General features: G+C 52.0%; 1 protein-coding gene across 1 annotated transcript; it reads right to left on the bottom strand.

Annotated features, from left to right (window-relative positions):
• Positions 1-16: 16 nt before the first annotated feature.
• On the bottom strand, positions 17-4,394 carry C1QTNF4 (C1q and TNF related 4). The gene is made up of 2 exons (XM_054587173.1): positions 4,333-4,394; positions 17-1,161 (listed from the first exon to the last, which is right to left on the bottom strand). The coding sequence occupies exon 2, from the start codon at positions 1,154-1,156 to the stop codon at positions 182-184; it is 975 nt and encodes a 324-aa protein (XP_054443148.1). The 5' UTR covers positions 1,157-1,161; positions 4,333-4,394; the 3' UTR covers positions 17-181.
• Positions 4,395-19,987: the final 15,593 nt, after the last annotated feature.

Here is a 19,987-nt window from a genome sequence, read left to right as displayed (position 1 = left end):
CTGTCGCAATCAAGACAGAGAACAGGACCCCAAAAACACAGGCGCCGGCGCAGGCCCCCTTTATTGGCAGAGTCCAGCCGCCCCGGGCGGGCCGTCATGCTCGCGCCGGCGGAGGGTTGGGCCACGGTTGGGCCAGCCCGGCCCGGCATGCACGTCCTCGGGCTCCTCTCCGGGTGGGAGCTCAGAGCTCCAGGGGCCCGAGACCAGGCGAGCCGGCGGGGTCGAGGTCGGGGTACACCAGGAAGCCGGAGAAGGTAATGTACTTGCCGTGGTTGCTGTAGGCCCCGTAGCCGTCGTGGTCGTGGCTGAGCAGCCACACGACGTCGCCCCGCTGCAGCGCCAGCATCACGCTCTGGCTCTGCATCTCGCGGCGCCGCGACGCGCCGTCGTCGTAAATCATGGCCTGCACCTCGTCGCGGTTCTTCATCAGCTTCACCGACAGCGTCTTGCGCGGTAGCTTGCCCAGCGTGAAGGAGAAGAAGTAGGCGCCCGGCAGGCGACAGCGGAACACGCCGGCCGCCGCGTCGAAGTCGCCCCCGATGTTGACCAGCTCAGTGTCGAAGGCAAGTGGCCGGTGCCGCGGCCCTTGGCCGGCGTCCGAGCCCACCAGGCTGCGCGTGCGCGCCGCCGAGAAGGCAGAGCGCGGCTCGGGGGGCGCGGGCGGGCCGCGCGCAGGCGCGTCAGCGTCGGCGTAGACCAGGTAGCCGCTGAAGGTGGCGCCGGGCGCGCCCAGCGCATACTGCGGGGCGCCGTGCAGCCGCAGCCACACCGTGTCGCCGTAGTCGAGCTGCAGCATGGCGCTCTGGCTGGCGGCGCGCCGCGCCCCGGGCCGCCGCTGCTCGTCGAAGGCCAGCGCCTGCACCTCGTCGCGGTTGCGCACCAGCATCACCGACAGGCTCTTGTGCGGAGCCTTGCCAGCCGTGAAGGAGAAGAAGTAGGCGCCGGGCACGCGACAGCGGAACTGGCCCGTGGCCGCGTCGAAGTCGCCCCCGATGTTCACGTACACCTTGTCGAAGGTCACCGCCATCTCCGACGTGCCCTCCAACGGAGTGGTGCGTGCTGCAGAGAAGGCCGAGCGCAGCTCCGTGGAGCCTGGCGCCGGGCCCAGTGCCCAACAGGCTACCGGGCTCAACAGGCCCAGCAGGAGTGGCAGCATGGCGCCTGGGACGGGAGGCAGAAGGGGAAGGACAGGAGGGTTGGAAGGAGGGGCCACCTGCAAATTCCCGGAGCTCCCAGGCCAAGAGATGGATTCTCTTCCCAGCCCTGCCCTTGACCCACAACTAGGACTCTTGTTTCCTATACACTTGGGACTAGATCAATCATTCATAAACTTAAGCAGTCCTCAGTGTCACCTGGGGATCTTGTTCAAACACAGGCCCATCTCCAGAGTTTCCATTTAGTAGGTCTAGGACATGGCCTCAGAATTTGCATTTCTAACAAATTCCTGGGTAATGCAGACACTGGTCCCGGGACCACATCTTGGGAACTAATAGGCCAGTAAGCCTTCAAACTTTTTTTGTAGGCACCAGAACCCCTTCCTCAGATGTAAGCTCAAACGCATCGCACAGACACAAGCAGAAATGCTCCCTCTGTAGAGGCCTATAGTTGTGTTTACCCCATCCCCTTCCCCTTGGCACCCGGGGGCCCTGGGGACACAGGGGTTGGTCAGGGCGTGGGGAAGGGGATCTCTGAGTTTCCTTCAGCTTCCAGGTTGCTGCATTTTCCTGTGGCCATCGGGGACCCTGGGCTTGCCTCATGCAGGCACTAGCTTGCCGTACTGATGTCCTCAGTGATGACCACTGGGCATGGAACTAGCCGCTGACCCTCTCAAGGGTCAGCTTCCACATTCAACCTCTGGACTCCCCAGGTGTTCTTTTGCAGGAAAGAGGCCAGAATAGTTGAGCTTTGAGGGAGCTTCTTCCCCCCATGAAATTAGAGGAAGTGACAGTGACTCCTTCCTCTGAGCAGAAGGAGGGAACCAGGAGCTGCTGGGAACAGAGAGGGAGCGCAACAATTCGAGCGGGACTTTGACAAGACTGTGAGGTCAGCAGCTTTATTCCTCAGTGGTGGAGTGGAGAGGACAGACAGCTAGACCTGGGCTTGAGTCCTGGCTTTACCACTTACAAGCTGGGAAACCTTAGGCAAGTGCCTTAACTTCTCTGGGCACGGCTTCCTCTGTGTAAATGGGAAGGAGACCTCCCTCACAAGCTCACTGTGAGGATGCTCTGAGATAGCAGGAGTGCACCCAATTTGTGCACAGCTGTGCCACCCGGGTGTGTAGATGCTTCTGCTCTTGGCCTTGAGAAAACAATCTGATCGCACTCTTAACACAAGGGGTTAGGGACTCGGTAACGCCTACCCTGGGGAGTTTGCCGAAGGCACAGCTTAACACCAAGGAGTCACTCTCTGATGGTGAGATTCCACCATGCTTCCCAGTAGGCACAGGCTTTGGGGACTGAATGCCCAAAGGCCCTGAAGTGGAGAAAAAGCCGGACAGAAAAGGAGCTGGCAACAGCCTCAGATGTGGGCTTCTATAGGCAACACCCTGGGAGTGTGTGTAGCTTTGTGTCTGCTGAGATGGGTTGCCAGGTGCAGGTGTGTCCTACACAACAAGGACGTTCACCTGAGGGTAGATGGGCCCTGGGATCTAACCCACAGTATATTTGCCCGGATGCGTGGGGCTGATGCACGTAGGGGAAAGTGTGCCTATTTCTAATCCTCATAATAAAGGCCCCAAGTGCCAATCTCAGCTGAACACTCTTCCTCCAGAGGCGGCACCTTTCCTAATTCCTACAAAGCCTCCCCCGCCACGGGCTGGCCGTTGCCCTTGGTGGGAGGGGGGCTGGGAGGGAACCCATCTGCCTCTGTAGGGGTACTGAGTGGAGCTCAGTACCTCACAGGCCTGAACCTCATGGCTCAGTACATTGAATGTCATCTGGCAAAGCAAGATGTGACCAATTTGATTCCCAGTCATGGCACATGCTTGGGTTGGAGGCCAGGTCCCAAGGCCCCTGGTCAGAGGAATACAAGACATCGATGTTTCCCTCTCTTTCTCCTTCCTTTCCCTGCTCTCTAAAAATTAATAAAATCTTTTTTTTTTTTTTTTTTTTTTTTTTTTTTTTTTAAGATTGCACCTTGCATTCGCCTTTACAAAACTCTGGAAACATGGGCTCATGGTGAACTTGGGAGGCTGGTGGGCGCTCTCACACTTCATAGATGAGGAAAGCTGAGAACCAACAAGACCAAGCATTGCGGACTCAGGCCACCCATGGAGCACTGAGGCAAGCTTGAACCGGGGCCTTCTGACGCCAAATTCAGCATGTCCTCCTTTCCTAGATGCCGATATCTCCAGCCAGCCTGTCCCCTGCCTCAGTTTTCTTTTTTGCAAAAATAGGAGAGGCAAGTGGAATGAGTCTTGGCATTGGGGTGACAGAGAAAGAAAGCAAACCCAACTAAAACCAACCGACCAAACAAAAAGCTCTAGCGTTTTGCCTTCTGAAAAGTGTGGGAACATCTGAGCTCTTCCTGACCCTGCTCCTCCCCTAGCTGTCCTGCCCCCTTACACCTGACCACCCTGTGCCCCTCCACCCCCGCAAGCTCCCTGCCAGGTCTGGTGTCCCCGCCAGTGCCACACACAGGTCCTCCTGCGGGCCCAGAAGTCCGCCTCCGTTTCGCCCACCGCCGCCCAGTTCCCTGACGCCCAGGTCCCCGCCCCTGCCTAACCCCGCTTCGCGGAGCAGGCCAGGTGAGCAGCGTGTCAGGTGGGCACCACAGCTGCAAGGAAGGAAATGGCTGTCCCTAGCTCTGTCCAGGTGGGGCTCAGAATAGTCATCTCCAAAGAGAGAAACTGGGACACAGAGCGGGGGGCAGACCCAGAGCCCCAAGAAACCCACGGGGGACGTGCAGCGGCGGACGTCAGGCTAAGAGGACCTTCGAGCCCCCCTCCCCGCCCAGACCCCCTCTCCAAATACCCCCTCCTTCAAGCCCAGCCAGAACCCCCTCCCCATCTACCCTGAAAGCCCCTGATGCTCCCAATAAGCCCCCCTTTCACAGAAGCCAATTAATCATTTCTCATGGAAAAAAAAATCCCTCACAAAGGGGTGCGCCAGACTCCCTATCGGCAGGCCCCTCCTCGCAGACCCTCCTTCATCCATCCCTTCGGCGAAAAAGCCCTTGAGCCTCTTTCATTAAAAAGCTCCCAGGTCCTCCTTTCGGGGAGGAAGGACCCGATTTCCCCGCGCCTTCCCGCCCTCGCTCCCAATAAAGGAGAACCCCGGCTCCCCCTCCACCCCCGCCCCTGCCCTCGCCCCCCAGCCCCCGAGCCGCCCGCACCTGGCTGCAGACCGCGGTCGCGTCGGGTTCGCTCTGAGCCCGCGATCCGGCTCGGGTTCTGGGCTCCGGGCTCCGGGCTCCGCGCGGGCGCCGGGCTGCGCACTGACCGCCCGCGCTGCAGCGGGCGGGGCCTGGCGGGACGGCGGGGGCTCGGGCTACTGCTCCCGGACCCAAGGCGGCGGCGGGGCGCTGGGACCCCGGGTGGACGCGGGGCAGCGAGGCGAGAGGGCAGCGGGGGAGCGAACCGCGCAGACCCGCGGGAGGGGGAGCGGGGAGGGAAGGAGAGGGAGGGGCGCGCCGCCGAGGGGAGCCGAGCAGGGGCCCGGGGCGCGGCCCCAGGGAGGGCCCTGCGCCGGCGGCGCTGCGCTCAGCGCCCTCCCTCATCCGCGACTTCCCCAGGGCTTGCTTCATCCCTTAGGGTGCGGGCACCGTTAATCCAAGTTAGCAGAGGGGGAAACAGAGGCCAAACTGGGGGTGGCCAGGGCGCTCTACAGACCACCCTCCTGCCTGATTTGAGGAGAGGGCATTGGAGTAGGACACCGAGGCCACACTGGCCTCTGGGCTGCAAGGACAGTGGAAGGTGAGATTTTAGCTGGGACAGAGGTCCAGGCTGAGTGGCACTGGGGGAGGGGGTCTGAGGAAGAGAAGGATAAATGGGTCAATGTCGCCAGTATAGGAAGGGCTTCAAACGACCTAATTTTCTTCCTCTCCTCCAAATCTGAAAATACCCACCCTCGGTTAGGAAGGAGGAAGAAGACAGAGGTCTCAGACTCGCAGGGTCAGTCTGGGCCCCCCGGGGAGGGGGTGCAGACGGAGGGGTGAGCTTGGGGCAGAACCGAACGGGGGCTGGAAAGGCTGCTTTGTCAGCGCCTGAGAGAAGGGAGAAGACTGAGGCGGGCAGTGGGAGGACTCGAAGGGCCTGTTTGCAGAGAGACACTGACCACCGGCCTCACTGGAACCAGGGTAGCAGGATCCAGCCAGACGCCAGGGCTGGGAACAGCTGCCCTCAGCCCTCAGCACATCAGAGGCCCTTGTCGAGGCCCCACTCTGGGCGTTGACCCCATGGAGGTTTCTCAGGGAGCTGCTGTCCTCTCGTGACCCCTGTGGAGGGGGTGGCCTGCCTGGCCCTCACTGGGCGGAGTGGGTGGCTTTGGACAAGCCCTCCTCTGAGGTGCCAGTTGCCGGTGTCCTCTGCCTGGCCTGGCCAGCTGGGGCCGGAGGCCTGAGCTCCAGTCCTGGCTCTGCCCCAGACCCCCTGCATGGTCTCTAAGAAACGTGGTGCCCGCGAAGCCCTCTGGCGCTCTCCTTCGGTTACCCCCAAACTTCCGTGATCCCGGTTAATTTAATACGTGTTAGTCCTTGCGAGGGTGTTGATAATGACGATTAGCTCATTACGTTTTCTTCAGGGTGTTAGGCAAATGATGAATGAATGAGCATGTGCCTTCGAGGAAAGCAGTGAGCAGAGGCTGGGCACAGGGGTGTATGTAGGGTGAAGCGCCTGTGTGGCCAGATCACGGCTATTTCCTTTACCAGCTTGAAGGCCTTCTGGAGAGGGCATGGGGCAGGGTGAGGGTGGGGCAAACCTCACAGGAACGTAGCAGCTGGGCTGGGGCCGGCAGGAGGCCAACCTCTGGCCGCCTCTACCCCCTCAGCCCTTCTTAGGGCATTGGTCCTCCTCTGGACCATGAGGGCGGGGGCTGCCATCTTTTTTTTGTTTGTCTTGTTTAAGGATTTTATTTATTTATTTCTAAAGAGAGGGAAAGAGAGGGAGAGACAGCGATTACCTTCTTCACATGCCCCCTCTGTCTGGGGACCAAACCTGCCACCCAGGCATGGGTCCCAACCGGGAATTGAACCGGCGACCTCTCGCCTTGCGGACGGCGTCCAACCAACGGAGCCACATCAGTCAGACAGACGAGGTGGTGGTGAGGATGCCATCTTAAAGGTGCCCTTGGAAGGTGTGATTGCAATGGTGGGGAGGGAGGGAAGAAGGCAGGACTCATTAAACTCCCGCAGGGGGCCTGGTTTAGGCCGAAAGCCTTTTGACACTGTGGGTGGACCTGGGTCTACCCACAGTCTCTCCAGAGAAGGCAGGGCTTGGGGTAGAGACAGGTGACCAAGCAGAAGGCAGCAGGGTTTGCTTCAGGGGACTGGGGCCAGAGGGAGGCCCCTGGGGAAGGGATGTGGCGGAAGAGGACGCCGCGAGCTGATGGGGGCACCTGGTGCTGGGCGAGGGGGCCCAGGGTCCAGGGAGGAGAGCCCCAAGCTAGGCTGCAGCTCCTACTTCGTAGCTAAGTTGCAGCCATCACAACGCAATTGTAGTTTCAATAGCAGGTCCTTTTACTGAATATTACAGATGCCGTCAGTGCCCACCCCCGCCCCGCAAAGGGCAGGTCACCTGCAGACAGTTCCAGAACTTGCCAAACTTCCCAGGCCTCTCTGAGGCATCCTTAGCTGTGGGAGTGAGTGTGGGGCAGGCTGGAGGTGGAGAGTTACCGCCTCCGGGGCAACCTTCAGCCAGGGAGGCTCCAGTTCTAGTGGAGGAGCCGAACCTCTCAGCCCCTTGCATCCATGCGTTACTTGCCGTCCTTCCTCATTTTTCTTGCCCACTCCCTTGCTCTGTTTTTTGGGATCACTTCCTGGATAAACAACCTGCACCCAAATCTAAACCGAGACAATGGAAAAATTTTTAAATATTTTATTTATTTATTTTTAGAAAGAGGGGAAGGAAGGGAGAAAAGGAGAGACACTTCGATATGTTGTGCAAGACAAACATCCGTCAGTTGCCTTTCACACACCCCCAACCTGGGATCCGGCCCGCTACCCAGGCATCTGCCCTGACCAGGAATTGAACCAGTGATCTTTTGGTTCAATAGGCTGGTACTCAATCCACTGAGCCACACTGGCCAGGACTGTTTCATTTCCCGAAGTATGTATCATTAACTCAACTTTACAAATGAGAAATAAATAGGTTAATGCAGGGGCAGGATTCAAACCCAAGTCTGCCTATCTCCAAAACCCAGTCCTTAACCACTGTGCGCTGCAGCCTCCCTAGTCCTCTATTCCTCTTTGGGCTTTATTTTTTTCATCTGTAAAATGAGAGATGAGCTCTTCAGTTTGAAGGCAGGCAGTGTACCGTGTCTCCTGAACCTAGGCATGGTCAACCAGATGTAAGCAGAAGTTACTGGGAGGGAAAATGCTTTATAGGGACCGACTCAGTGGGGAGGCCACTCTGCCTGCCCACCCTCTTCTCCTCCTGGAATGTACACATGAAGACTGGAGCGCCGGTTGCCACTTAGGGCCAGGAGACAAGAACGTGTGCCAAAACAATGTTAGTTTGGTGCTCAGAAGGCAGATGAGTAAGACCTAGAGACCCAGCTCTAAAGAAGCTAATCATGTAATAGTGTGGCTGGGTGTGGACCCAAAGAACCGTAATGGGTGAAAAAGAGGTCAGCGAAGGGGGAGAGAACTGCAAAGTGCTGCGAGCTCGGGGAGGGAGGCGTCCAGCTGGGGAGATCAGGAACGAGTCACAGAGCAGGCCTGACCTAGTGAGAAGGGACAGGGTCCAGAATAGGAATGCCGGAGGAGGTGGCATGGGGGGGCTTGGGAGGGAACAGTTGGCTCAGTTCGGGAGGGTTCTTTCCACGGATGTCATGGCGGGTAAGGGCTAGTAAGAACGGGAAAGAAAAGACACAGGAGGGAGAGAGACTGAGAAGAGAGACGAAGAGATTGACAGAAAGTGCCGCACAAAGTCATAATTTAATTAGCTTCCAGGTTTGCCAGGAGATTACAGGGGAATTAGCAGAGCTCAGAGTCTAGGGACCTTGCTGGGAGCTGAAGGGAAGTTAATGAGAAAGACAACAACGTGCCCCAGGGAGAAATGAAAGGAGAGGAATTGTTAGCCAAACAGCGATGCCGCAGGAGAAACAGATGTCAGGATGCTGACTCCCTGTCTTCCTCAGAGGGTGCAGACCTCCAGGGGGGCGGCCTTCGAGAGCTCCTGGGTCCCGCGGGCTTGATCCCCGCTTCCAGCTCCTCTGGGTACTTGGTAAAATACCCGGGAGGGGAAAAGCTGGAAGCTGCTTCGAAAATCAAAGTCCCGACTCTCCCTGGGTCCTTTTCCCAAAGGGGAACCGAACCCCTCTCCTGACCCTTCTGCAAATGGGGAGGTTGAGGCCAGGGATGGGAGGTGACCTGCTTGAGACCAGAGGTGGCGAACTGCACTTTCCGAGGACAGCTTGACAGCACCTCGCCACCGCTGTACTGTGCCCGTGCCACCCCCTGCCGGAGGAGAATTAGGTTCAGTCAGCAAAGGCGCTACTGCTTCTGCCTGGCTGGCTCTCTCCTGAAGCCCTCACGCTGGGAACCCAGCCACCACGCCTTGAGGATGTGCGGGCCAACAGCTACCTGATTTGCAAGGTCTAGTGCAAAAGTGAAAATGCAGGCCTCTTATTCAAAAATTATAAATGGTGACAACAGAGCGTTAAACCTTCCAAGGGTGGGGCCTCATGCAGCTGTGCAAGTTACAGCGCGTGACGCTGCCTCCGTCCCCAGCATCCGCTGCTCACAACACGGGTGGGGAAACCTTCCAGGTGACTTGGGGCCGGGCCACTGTCTAACTGCGACTGCACGGGAGCCCCCCGAAGGAGAGCCGCAGAGGCGGACCTGGTGGCCTCCAGACTTGCAAGGGGTGGAAGTGATTGTTGTGTTAAGTCAGCGGCTTTTGGGCTACTGCAGATATAGGTGTTGGGGACACTGGGGAAACTGGAACTGCTCAAAACTGGGGTGAAGACACAGGACAATCACTGAGTCTCTTTCCAAACCTTTTCTGAGCTTTTGTTGCAAGTTCTCTTTGATCTGAGGTGGCAAGGGGAGACTGGAGGCACGGGTAACTCCAGACAGGTCAGAAGACCCACATTCTGTCCATCTGGCCATGGAATGCTGTATGCAGACCCCGTGATTGGCACGCTCTTGGGGGGCGAACATCAGCTTTTCAATTGGAGGAGGCTGGGAAAAGACCCACTCGGCCGTGCGCTGAAATAGTGGTGGCAGCAGCCCAGGCAGGGGACAGGGGTGAGGTCTCCAGCAGGAGCCTCTGGGAGTGACAGTCACTGGAAAAGTGGGAGGGAGAGAAGAAAGAAAGGGTACGTCCTATCAAGGTGGGCAAGGGAGGGAATCCCTGTGGCCCCTGTGGCATTTAAAAAAATATTTTATTTTTAGAGAGAGAGGGAGGGAAGAAGAGAGGGAAACATCAATGTGTGGTTGCCTCTCACACGCCTCCGACTGGGGACCTGGCCCACAACCCAGGCACGTGCCCTGACTGGGAATTGAACCCACGACCCTTTGCTTCGCAGGCCGGTGCTCAATCCCCTGAGTGACACCAGCCAGGGCCCCTGTGGTATTTACATCCATGTTTCTGACGATGAAGTGCCCTTGATGACAGGTCGTGCACTTTGAGTCTGAACGGTGGGTGTGAGGTGGGGGCGGGGCCGGGGGCACACATTGCTTTTCTTGTAAGCACCCCAGTGTAGAGCCAGCCAGTGGGAGGGTCGGCAGAGTCCCGAGTGACTGGGGGAGATGGGCCGGGATGTAAACATAATCGACAGCCCAGCTGAGTATCTGTTGGAGGGAAAAGGAAGGAGACAGGGAGAGGCCCGGACGGCATAGAGCAACTTACCACTGTCACCTCAGTTCTTTAGAGGGTAGTCATAATAAAAACCATAAATAACGTGCAATGAGAGCACTAGGAAAAGAAGTGATTTCCAAGCAGAGGGGTCCAGCAAGGAATAATGAATGAAGTGGCACCGGCAGGAAGTCACGAAGGCTGCGCTGGACCGTGCCAGGTGACAGAGAGATGGGAAGAGCGTCCTGCGGGAAAGGGCCTGGCAGCGGAAGGCGCCCCTAGTGGGCAATACAGAGCCTCAGCGAAGGCGGCGACGGGAATCTGACGGCGTCAGTTTGAATCCCAGTTCCATCACCCGTCAGGTGGCCTCAGTTTCCCCACCTGTCAAATGGGGGTAAGGAAAGGGTCTATGCCTTGTCGTCTTGTCGCAAGCACTCACTGTGTGCTGTTACTATTGCTTGGTGTGCCTGTAGAATGAATAGTCACCTTGGTTTGGCTGAAGGATGGAAGCTGGGGACGTTGCCAGGGGGCAGGTCCGAAAAGTGCGTTCTGAATCTGAGCATGAAGGATTTTAAGTGCCAGGCTAAGCTTTCTGGACTTTATTCGTAACAACTATTTTGTAATGCCTCCTTTCCTATACTGAAATGAAACCCAGAGCCAATGAATGACACTTATCGTAAGTCAAGAATAGAATGCTCCAAGTGTGAAATAAAGGAGAAATGAAAGGGCAGTAATTTTAATAAAACGGTTATGATATGTAAATATTTGGGCATTGCTCCACCAGAAAAACCAAACAGAGAAGTTGGATGTTTATATTTCTATGCAGAATCACAAGAACGGCAGCTACAAATACAGGCTGATGCAGCGAACGCGCCTGGGGGCCCTGATGCCATGCACAGCACTGGCGTCTGAAATCGTGAATGGGCTCTTTTTGAAGTTCCAAACAAAAACACTGCAACCCTCCCTTCATTTACAGGGGAGCTGCATTCTTGAAAAATTCAGGGTACATTAAAACCGTACAAAAAAGTTTGTATGTAAAAAAAGAAAAAGTTAGGTCCTGGGTTTTTTTCACCTGCTTGAGTATTGTGAGAAATAAAAGCTAACATTTCACTTAACAGCCACAAACATTATAGGATATCCAGCAGCCCCAGCAGCCCCTGCCCACTAGGGTCCTTCAATCATTGTGACAACTAAAAGTACCCGCCAACATTTCCCATCTGCCCCCACCTCCTGCTTTGGGCGTAGGGAGTAGGAAGGGACATGCTCTCTTCTGGCCTTTTGTAATATTGTGTGAGAAGATGACACTTGGAGCTACTGCCACCATCGTGCAACCACGCGGGGAAAAGTGTGAAGACAAAAGCCCACACACACACTGGGGATGGCAGAAAAGACAGACAGCAAGGATCGGGGGTCCTTGATCCCTGAGCCACGAGTTAGCACACCCTGGACTTGCCCTACCTGTGAGCCTCTTATTATGAGAGATGATAAATCCATTTCTCAGTTGAGCCATTGTGAGTTGAGCTTCTGGTAGTTAAAGGCACTCTAACAAGTTATCTCCCCCTCTCTGGGTCTTGGTGTCTTGATCTGTATGTTGAGAGAGTTTCTTAATCCGGGGCCTGTGAGTCTATGCAGGGAAAACACGGAGGACTTGGCGACTAGGATGAAAGGGGGAAGGGAGGGCGGTGGAAGAGTCAAAAGCTGACTCCACCCCCTGTCTGGGGTATCTGGGGGGAGGGGGGAGGGGGAGTGAATACAGCCTGGGTACGATGATGCCTACTTCCACTTTGGGTGTTTAGCTCACACTAGATTTGGGGGATGGAAAATTAGACCTATGTAGCATCATCTTAACTGACTAAAAATTATCATCACACAGGAAAACACTGATAGATAAACACCAAAATATTTAGTTACTTATGGTGGCTTCAGGAATGATATTCATTTTTTTCTGTATAGTTTTTCCTATTTCCCAAACTTTCTACAACAAATATTTATTGCTTTCATTTCAAAAGTAATTTAAAATATTAATAAAAACTCTAATTTCTTTCAAGTGAATCAAAAGATCAATGGAACAGAATATAAAATCCAATATTAAACCCAAATACGTATCAGAATGAGAATATTACAAAAACAGAGTTTTAAATCAGAGGAGAAAAGATACATAATTTAGTAAATTGTATGGGGATAACTAGGTAGCCATCTGAAGAAATACTAAGTTGGATCCATATATCACGCCTTACAGCAAATCAAATTCCAAATGGATCACATACTTAAATATAAAAACAAAACCAAAAACGTACTGAAATCAAGTGATGATTTCAAAAAATATTTTATTTATTTACTTGTTGTTTGAGAGAGGGGAAGGGAGGGATAAAGAGGAGGGAAACTTCGCTCTGTTGCACGTCCCCACCCGGGGGACCTGGCCTGTAACCCAGGTACGTGTCCTGATGGGTGACCTTTCACTTGGCAGGACGACACCCAACCCACGGAGCCACACCAGCCAGGGCTCAAGTGATGATCTTCTAAAATTTTCAGAGTGAGAAAGAACTTTGAATGATAACATATATTCCAGAGGTCATAAAAAATGATGGATTTACTACAGCTTTTACTACAGCAAAAGGAAAACATGGCAAAATGGCCAGAAACAAATCAAAACTACAAACTGGAAGATGTATTTGTAACTCATATCACAAAGGGCAAATTTTCTTAATATATAAAGAGTTCTAAGAAAGAGACAACTCAGTAGAAAAATAGGCAAAGGATATAAACAATAAAAAAGAAAGTACAAGTATTAGAATAAGGACATTACGGTTAGATGCCATTATTGTGTTCCCTCTCAGGTTGTCAAAGAGCAGTAAGATTCACAACACAATCTATTGATAAGTAGGTGGAAAAGCAGACATTTATACATTGCAAGTGGGCACAACTGAGCAACTGGACAATAGCTACCAAATTTAAAAATGTGCATATCCTTTAACTCAGTGATTCCACTTCTCAAAAAGCTCTTCAGCTACATACCCACGTGTTTGAAATGTTATTCATCGCACCATTGTTTGTAATAGCAGAACCCTGGAAAAAATCAGCAGGTCCCCCAACAGAGGACCCATTAAATAAACTCTGATAGATATATACAGAGGAATACTATGCATCCTTTATAAAAGATTGAGGAATCATTTCAAATAATGATATGAATCTTTAAGATTTACTGAGAAGTGAAAAACAAGGTGTACGGCATGCTACCATTTACAGCATGGCCATCAAAAAAAGAAAGTATGCATTTGCTTTTATGTGCATAGACTACATTTTGGAGGACCTACTAGAAACCGTTAACAGCAAGCAGGTGCCTCCTGGGAAGAGGAAGGCCTAAGGGGGAAGAGACACACTGTTCACTATTTCACCCTCCTGCACCTAAACTGAAAGCGGTTGGGCAGAACCACTGTCTTCTTGGGCAGCTGCTCCATTCCAATGGCTCCCATTCAGCCTGAGGCCGGCGGAAAAGCCTTAGCCTTTTTCCGCCAGCACCACTGCCAAGCCAAGCTTCCTTCCTCCTGTGCTTGTGCAGCTGATTTTAAAAAATCTCAATGCAGGTCTTTCTGCTGCTTTTTTGTTTGGGTGGGAGGGGGGGACCTCAAGATATCACCAGAGCCGGCAGTTTTTATTCCTTTCAAAGAAACAATAAGTTTGTGAGGAATTGGCAAGACAAAGAAACTTGGTTTGGGTGCTCAATTAATGAAGCAAGCTGAATTTGGCTGCAGGTAGGCTGTTTATACAGTCATGCATCACTTAACAACGGGGATAGAGTCTGAGAAATGTGTGGTCTGGAGATCTGGTCAGCGCGTGAACGTCACTGCTGCACCGCCCTGGGAGGGACAGCCTGAGGCTCCCAGGCTGCAAACCGGGCTACGGCGCCGAGTACCAGAGGCGGCTGTAACACAACGCATTTGCTTTTCACGTCTTTTAAATGTATCCCGTTGGTTTCAGCCCACTGTTTCAAGGCGCTTTAGAATCTTGATTCTGGCATTCAAATGTTAGCCTTTGCTCTCAATAAGTGGTGCCCTCTCAAACATGGCGACTGGGGCAGGAGCTGGTACCTGCTGGGCTGACCCGGTGCAGAGTCTGGAAGCTTGGGGACCTAAGACTTCTCTCCAGACCTGTATCAGTGGGACAAGCCGCTGGGGGAAGGAGCATGAATCCCGCGACTGGGCGGGCTCTGAGATCACTGTTTCCCTCCTTGTCTCCTCAAGCAGGAGGCATTCGATGTCTAACTGGAAACAAGGTGCACTTTCTCCAAGGAATTTGCCTAGTGGCCTTCCAAAGAGGTAACAATACATTATTGTTGGTATTTTTTTTTCTTACTGTGTCTTGTTCTTAGTGAAGGCACCAATTATTTTTCTAGATGTTCTCAAACCCACAGTTTAATATTGTATTCTAGGATAAATTTTGGGAAAGCTCACCTCAAAGGTCCCCATCTAGCGTTTCCAGAATCTACCTTTCCCTGGTTTCTGAGTATCAGGACATTTGCAGCCATCAGGCGCTGTGGCCCGCTTCCCTTTTCTCAGCTGCTCTGGCGAGGGTTTGGCTCAGGTGCAAAGGTATTTCAGCACCTTGGGATTTGCACCTCATTTTCAATGGCGAGGTGCCTAGGTTTTTTCTCACCACCATGTCTTCTACCTGGGGTTTCAATTTCCTCTACACCTTGTTTTGCTTTACTCATCCCAGTTCAGGACTGGTTGTGTTTCAAGCCAGAATCTACCAGGAGCTTCCCTAAGAGGTATGGACTTGTTCTTTGGAATTACAAGCTCTAAGAGGCCGAGTGAGTGGGGCCGCCATTTAGCATTTTTGCTGCCGCGTGGAATGAGCCTGTCTGAGAGGATAACCAGGCAGAGATGGGCCAGCCCCGGGATGAAAAGTGGAGTCCTGATACCCTTGTTCGAAATAGTGGATTAGCCTCTGGCCATTTCTGCTACTTGAGCCAATACATACTTTTTTTTAATGCTAGTTTGTTGGGGTTCTGAATATGCAACCAAATATGCAATGCTGACCCTTTTATTTTTATAAAATTATGAGTTCCTGCTCGTCAAATTTTATGTTTAACTCCTTAAATTGGTTCCCCTATTTTATGCAGAAAACAGCAGGACTCAAAACATGTGCATGGCATATTAGAAAAAAGTTTCCCAGCCTTGCAGCCAGCCCCAGGTCTGAGGGCTGGCTTTGTTATTTACCAGTCGTGGGCAAATCAGCTAACCCTTCTGAGCTTCACTTTTCTATCACCAAAATAGGGGTGATATTGCTTATATGGCTGTTTTATGGGTTGGAGCTGATGGGTATATGCACAGGACATGGAGTAGGCCACCAATAAATACCGATCATTAGGTGGTAAGCACATTTGATATCTCAATAGCGTTTACTCTGTACAGTTGTCTACAGAGGACGAAGCCACTTGTATTTCCCATGCTGCTTTCCTGACCCCACCTCTTAGCCCCCATCGTTTCCAGGGTTTTTTTTTTTTATGGCTATAGCCAGAGAGAGGGCAAGAATTCTCAGCCTTTGGGAAAAGATAGAGGATGAGGAGGTGGACAGGAATTTCAAAGCTCGAATGGAGATGCAATCAGCTTTGTTTGAGACACTAGCAGAACTTTACACCCACTTCCTATTTATAAATATCCTGGTCTCCTCACTTGGCTCGTCCTGCACAGGCCTCAGCGGAAGATAAGGAGCACAGAGCGCACCGGCTGGTGGGGCACAGGGGTGCAGAGCGGGGCAGGCCACTGCCGGACTGGGGCCGCACAGCTCGCGCTCTGCGCGTGAGGACTTGGACACTAGAGCGAGAAGTCAGACCGTCCTAGCTGTTCTCCAGGCTCGGCTCCAGCTTATCTGCTGCCTGCTGTGCTGCGCCCACGGCAGGGAAGACAAGATAACAGGCTGGTGCCAGCGCTGAGCTGCGAAGATCCACCCAGAAGGTGGGGTGGAGGGGAGCTGACAAATCCAGGAGGCATTTCTGAGAACCTAGCGGCGACTTCTTAGAAGCCGAGGGAAGGGTAGGGAGGACTCAGTCACCTCCAGCGTTTTCAGCTTGGGAAACAGGGCGATAATGAAGTGTTTAACAGAGCTGGAGCACGCCACTGCAGGCGTAATTCAGTTTCAGGATCCTGACGACACCCATCCATTCACAAACATTTGCAGTCCTGTGTGGTAGTTACTGTGCTCAGTGCTTATTATTCAAATGAGTCTCAAATGCAGCTTTGAAGAAAGGTTAGGAGATGTAATTTGAGATGCAATTCCACTTGCCCTCAACTCTTTAGCTGTCACTAACTCCATGGTTTTGCCCACACTATCTGTACTTGTATCCTTTCTCCTTTTAACTCTTAAATAATAACAGCTATGACATACCAAATATTTTCTCAGGCACCATACTAAACTTTATGGTCCAATAAGATGGTTCCTCTCACTGAGAGATAAGGAGCTTGAGGCTTAAAAATGACCAAGCATCTTGCCCAAGGTCTTGCAGCTGCCAGACCTAGTGACAGAGCTGGCAACCGCCCCCCGCAGCGCCCGGCCTCCTCACTGCCCTTCCCCGAGCCCTCCCGGCGTCGCGCTGCGTCCTCGCCGCCCTGCGGGTCCCGTGGGGCTTGGTTTCAACACCTCCTGGCGCACGCTGCCGTGCACGACAGTCATCATCACGGCGCGTGTTCCCGGAACTCAGTGTCTGTCCTCTCAGTGTACCAGGCTTTGTTCTACATATGGTTCCATTTAATCCTCCCACCACCCCTGGTTTTCACGTTCCTGCCACACTGCATCCCTCCCTCGGCACACAGGGGGGCGGGGGAGGTGTGCTGCCCACCCGCGCGCCCTCCCGTCCCCAGCACAGGGTTCTGCTCAGGCTGCGCGTCCAGTGGAATTCCGCACAGGGGCCCCTTGCGGGGAGCCAAGGCCTGAGAGACCGAATTCTAGGGGGAGTGAGCAGTCGGAAGTGAGGTGTGGCTGTTGTTTCCATTTTCACCGTCCTTTTTCATTTCCAGCCAAAGGACATTCTCACCAGTCTTTTGGATGCCAGGAGAGCAGGGCCCCAGATGGGACAGAAAGCAAGTAGGTACAATTCTGATTCTTGTCCTTACTTAACCTCTGGCTCCTCACGCGAGCCTGTTTGGACATAAGCTGCATACTGAATAGATTTTCCATGGAAATGTGGCATTACCAGAGAACGCTCCATTCTCCTGGCTGCCTTGGTGAGGCAGTTGGTACAGAACGCTTCCTCCCCACAACTGTCATCTTGGAGAAGCTGGGAGGGGCGCGGTTTGTTTCATTATTTGCTCTCCCTCAAAAGAGACCGAATAGCACCTCCAGACCGCAGCTGTTTCTCTCCCTCTTTTCCTTCACACTAAAGCACTGTTCCCCAGCCGTGTTTTGGAGTGTGATACTGATCTGAATCTATTTTTTAAGAAAACTTTTAGAGAGGGAGAGAAACATTGATGTGTAGTTGCCTCTCGCACACCCTGAACTGGGGACCTGGCCCACAACCCAGGCGTGTGCTCTGACTGGGATCAAACTGGCCACCCTCTGTTCACAGGCTGGTGCTCAATCCACTGAGTCACACCAGTCAGGGCAAATGTATTTGAGAACATTTTTTTTCAGGGTTGTAGTAAGTTGGTTCAACAATTGTAGTTATAAATTTGCCTAATTGGTTCCATACTAGAGGTTTAGGCCTGGATTGCAGAGGAATCTGTCTATGAGACCAATGCAAAGTGGGCTTTTCAAGATTTCATCTCATGGCCGTGAATTCTGGCCGACCAATACAGTGTGTGGGGGGGGGCAGGGGGTCTCCCCAAGACACCCCTTTAGGCAGCAAACAGATGAGGAAGGTGACTGATAGGGACAAAGTTTCTTAGAGGGAAAATATTCTCAGCTGCTTTAGAAAATGAATCACTGTTCAGATGTCCTCCTGAAAAAAAGGTATTGGTGGTAAAAACAAAAACAAAACTCAACAAAAAAACTGCCTTTAATTTGCAACTTGACCCCTAAGACAAACATCAGAGTGCAAGACTCTGATTCTCTCAAGTCTGGAGAGACAGTAAGATGGGGGCTCATGCGGGTGGCGGCAGGGAGGGGATGTCACATGTGACACCCTTAGGTAAGCCTAAAAGTCTCTGCAAAGGAGGTGAGACACCTACCTCTACCCGTATTTAAAAAACAAACAAAAGAACTCCAAGAAATTACTACAGCATTTAGGAAGGCAGCCTAAATGAATCCACCCAATAGGCAAGGATGTTCTAGAAGAATCCATCAGAGTCCTCCAAATGTAGTAGAAATCCAAATAAAATGGACTGATGGGGGCTCCTAGGAATAAATCCTTATTGCACAGTAATTTCACTTTACAGCTATATGAACCACCTTAATAGTCTAGAAAAGTAATGGGGTTCATTTTTTATTTCAGTTGCTTCACCGATTTCCCATTCTGCAGAAGCAAGAACTATGTTCCTGACCTAAGACTATTCTACTCTTTATCCTGTAGGAGGTCTGTTCTTCGGTTCACTGCTTTGACTGACTGCACCGCAGGGCCTTTTCCCTCAGATGAATGACTGACTTACCATTTGGTTCACACCTGCTACTTTTTCCCCCTCGGCGTTTCACACCCTCCATGAGGCAGTTAATACACCTTACAATTTGAAACGCGGGTTTGAATCCAGCTCTGAAATCTATGCAATTCTGAATGAATAACTTAATCTGAACCTCATTTTCTGTATTTCTAAACGGGGGTAACTACTTTGCCAAAGACTACAAGAGGCTCGGCCGTCATCACTTGCGTGTTGCTCTCTCCTCGCTCGCTTACTTGCCACCGCACCTTGGGCTGTGCTGTTGCTTGAACAGCTAATTTTTCTATAAAACCCTGAGTTTTAGTGGGCCCGTTTAAAAGGGCTAATTTCTTTTTAAAACAGATTTTCAAGTCACAGAGAAGCAATGCCACTGCTGTGCAAGCCCTGGACTTGGCTTTGGATGCAGGTTCCATTTTGTCAGTTCAGTTCGTATTATACTACAGTTACGAGACTGGGGGAGTTTTAAGGCAGAGACCTCCTCCAGTTGGGAGAATTATGAATGAGGGATTAAAATGGAGATGGCCTAAGAACCAAATCTTACCATATACGAAAAAGTTCAATGGGGAGAGGGACAAGAGAACATTTCTAAAGTAGATCGTATCAGGGCCGGGCATGTTTAGGTCACAGTAAGAAGATGGAATATAGGGTTATGTTTGAAGTTTATTTCATCCTAAGGTTGCTTTTATACCCTGGTATTTTTACAACTCCCTAAAAGTTCCAGGAAACCCTACATTTTTGTCACGGCTTCAGTGACGGTCGCATTCCCCAGGGGGGCATACTTCCTGGCGCTTGAGCTCAGCAGGGCCAAGGCAAACCCCCTGCCCAGCTTCACAGGTGCAGTTTACTAGATAGTCCTTATCTAAGTTTATGCTATTTATACATATAATGAGTCAGTTCAGTATTTTTACAAGTGTATCTTACTTGAATTTACTAGCCCCTGAATAAAGTTCAGACTTGTGATTATAACAACTTAAAACATTTCATGAAGGAATACAGGCAGAGTATCCTTACTAGACCTATTGCTTGGTCGAACTAGTACTTTCAACAGTTCCAGGCCTTGGTGAAATTTCTTAGCAGCCCAGCTTGCACAGGCAAAACCAAAGCCTTGGCGCCCTCTGGTGGTAGACTGGTTCTCACAGTCAGACAACTAGGAACAGGCAGGCGGGTAAGAAGGAGCACAGAAGCCACAGGATAATAAACATGGCACGTTTTCCTAGATCATCTTTACTTGAAGATTTTTTTTGGGGGTGGGGAAAGATGGGTAATGCAAAACATTTTATATTAAACAAATGCATATAATATTGAATAGAATATAAAATTTACATTGCTTTTTGAGACAAAGAGAGAGACATCAAAGACATTTCAAGGTAAGCTACCCATGGGCTTCAGGCTGTATTGCTAAACCCGGAGGAGGGGGACCCCTGCATGCTCACTCTGTTTTTGG

Source organism: Pteronotus mesoamericanus, unplaced genomic scaffold (genome assembly GCF_021234165.1).
Source record: "Pteronotus mesoamericanus isolate MK-2021 breed Mesoamerican mustached bat unplaced genomic scaffold, CSHL_Meso_final scaffold_1066, whole genome shotgun sequence".
NCBI lineage: Eukaryota > Metazoa > Chordata > Mammalia > Chiroptera > Mormoopidae > Pteronotus > Pteronotus mesoamericanus.
Note: the sequence above shows the minus strand (reverse complement) of the source record. Positions and strands in the feature narration are given on the sequence as shown.

Coding starts and splice junctions, on each gene's coding strand:
- C1QTNF4 (XM_054587173.1), bottom strand. CDS start 1,156: ATGCTGCCACTCCTGCTGGGCCTGTTGAGCCCGGTAGCCTGTTGGGCA.